The 2,220-nt window shown below is 42.9% G+C and overlaps 2 protein-coding genes across 3 annotated transcripts in view; one reads left to right on the top strand and one right to left on the bottom strand.

Moving 5' to 3' along the window:
- The window catches only part of LOC109545656 (peptidyl-prolyl cis-trans isomerase B), a 2,972-nt gene extending 1,547 nt beyond the window's left edge, over positions 1-1,425 (top strand). The window contains exons 2-4 of the mRNA XM_048662237.1: positions 709-916; positions 976-1,201; positions 1,263-1,425. Coding sequence (XP_048518194.1) covers positions 709-916; positions 976-1,201; positions 1,263-1,356 — 528 coding nt within the window. The 3' untranslated portion in view covers positions 1,357-1,425. The remainder of the gene's footprint in view (positions 1-708; positions 917-975; positions 1,202-1,262) is intronic.
- LOC109545619 (transcriptional regulator ATRX) overlaps positions 1,402-2,220 on the bottom strand; it is a 13,281-nt gene continuing 12,462 nt past the window's right edge. For both annotated transcript variants that reach the window (XM_048662232.1, XM_048662231.1), the window contains exons 34-35: positions 1,580-1,659; positions 1,402-1,520 (exon numbers count right to left, since the gene is read on the bottom strand). In XM_048662232.1, coding sequence (XP_048518189.1) covers positions 1,445-1,520; positions 1,580-1,659 — 156 coding nt within the window. In that variant the 3' untranslated portion in view covers positions 1,402-1,444. The remainder of the gene's footprint in view (positions 1,521-1,579; positions 1,660-2,220) is intronic.

The following is a 2,220-nucleotide window of genomic DNA, read 5'->3' as shown; positions in this document are numbered from 1 at the left end:
CCATTCGATAGGTAATTAAAAATTGCATTTCCTGGTAAGTTAAAAAATATAGGGTTGTATTTAAATTAATCAAGTTAGAGCCACTTAAAGTTCTTATTTGATTAGTTTAAATTTGTGGACACCCTGTATAACATAGTAAGTTTATTATCATTGGGATATAAAATATTGTATCTTGTTACACTTCACTATAAATTACGCTTACTTAACTTAAATACTTCTAAAGTATTTGACACGTGAAAATTAGATTATATTTTGATTAAATTCGTATTATTTAAAAAACCTTAAGATGGTTAGGTGTTATAAACCTTATTAAAACAGACACCTATTTTGTTCAGCGAATCCAAAAATGCAATAATATACAGGACATTCCATTTAAAAAAACGCAACTTTGATACCTTTAGAGCTTTTGGGACACCCTCTACATTACGAAAATATTTTTAAAATGTGCGCTCAGTAGGCGTCGGATAATTCATAAAATAATACTTTTTAAGAATCAAACGGTTTAGCCGCAAACTTCCGTGCCGTATAGCGTGAATAAGTATACCGTATACCCAGTGATTATTTTCCTCACACAAGAGAGTCTCCTTGTGGAAGGTGGCGTTCTGAACGCTTAAATCACGCCCATTTGAGCTCGTTGTTTATGACCACGCTCCTGGCTTGTGGTTCAGACGAAACGATTTGTGCACACCCTGTATTTTCGGGTTCCAGGTCTGGTTCGACATCACTATTGGGGACGAAGCAGTGGGTCGAGTGGAGATCGGGCTGTTCGGCAAAACCGTGCCCAAAACCGTTGAAAACTTCAAGCAACTTGCCCTGAAGCCGGCCGGCGAAGGCTACAAGGGCAGCAAGTTCCATCGCGTTATCAAGGACTTTATGCTGCAGGGCGGCGACTTTACCAGAGGCGACGGAACCGGCGGTAACCGCTGTGGTCTAATTCGGGCACAAACCCCGTATAACTGCGGGCTTCAATTCTAGGACGTTCCATCTACGGGGAGCGCTTTGAGGACGAGAACTTCAAGCTGAAGCACTATGGGGCCGGATGGCTCTCCATGGCCAACGCTGGCAAAGACACGAACGGCTCCCAGTTCTTCATCACGGTGAAAGCGACCAGTTGGCTGGATGGCAGGCACGTGGTCTTCGGCAAGGTGCTCAAGGGGATGGACGTGGTGCGGAAGATCGAGGCCATAAAGACCGACGGCAGGTAAGAGGCAACAACCAAGCATTCATTGTAAAGAGATTTGAAACTACCGTGCTTTTTTCAGGGATCGCCCGGTTAAGGATGTGGTGATTGCGGACAGCGGCGTCGAGACGGTGCCCGAACCCTTTGGAGTAGCCAAGGAAGATGCACGGGACTAGATAGGGTAAACGTGTCAAAAACCCATTTTGTTTTTTCTACAAGAATTGCCAATAAAAAACTTTTCTATACACTGCCGTCTTAAACAATTTAACAGACAGTAAATACAACTTGATTGAAATCTCCTGTTTTGGAGCCACTCACCATCCTAGTTGACGGATCAATGCTAATGAAAATGAGGCATTTAAAGCAATTGCTCTCATTGAATCCTTCCACCAGGCTTACCCAGTCTCGTTAAGGCCCTCTTTATTGTTGTCGGCCCGCCTTAGCAGGCCTCCTAAAACATTTTCTGCTGGTGGTGCAATCTGGAAAAACCACTTGTTTGTTCGCCCTTATGGTAAAGATATGGTAAACTGGGCCATGAAAGAAAGCCCTACTTTCCACCAAGTATGTATCAGGGGCGGATCCAGCTTTAAAGTCAGGGGGGGTTATGTGAAAAAAATACAGTCTTCTGTTATCTATGAAATTAAAAAAATGATCGTCGTTTCGTGCAAGGGTGGCGCAAGATTATTGCAAAATTTCATGTTATCCGTCCCGTTTTGCACGTTTCTCGGAAGCAAAATCAGCAAGAACGCTCGTTTTTACATCATTCCAGAGATAACTAAATGGCCTTTATTCGAAGTTGCTCAAGAACCATTCGAGCCACAGAATTCGTTTTGGCATCGTTGGATAGAGAATTGAAAAGTCGATTCAGTCCTAACAGCGTTAGTGGGGAAATTCGAGTAGTTTTGACGCAGAAAGCCCAATTCGAATATCACACACTTAGGTGCAAGGTTATGCCAAAACTCCATGTTTTCAGTCCCGTTTTTGCTCATTTCTCGGAGGCCAAATGAGCAAGAATGCTCATTTGTACATCATTCTAGACA

Source organism: Dendroctonus ponderosae, unplaced genomic scaffold, assembly GCF_020466585.1.
Source record: "Dendroctonus ponderosae isolate FM_Combo_2020 unplaced genomic scaffold, Dpon_F_20191213v2 Dpon_F_20191213_10, whole genome shotgun sequence".
In the NCBI taxonomy this organism is placed as follows: domain Eukaryota; kingdom Metazoa; phylum Arthropoda; class Insecta; order Coleoptera; family Curculionidae; genus Dendroctonus; species Dendroctonus ponderosae.
Note: the sequence above shows the minus strand (reverse complement) of the source record. Positions and strands in the feature narration are given on the sequence as shown.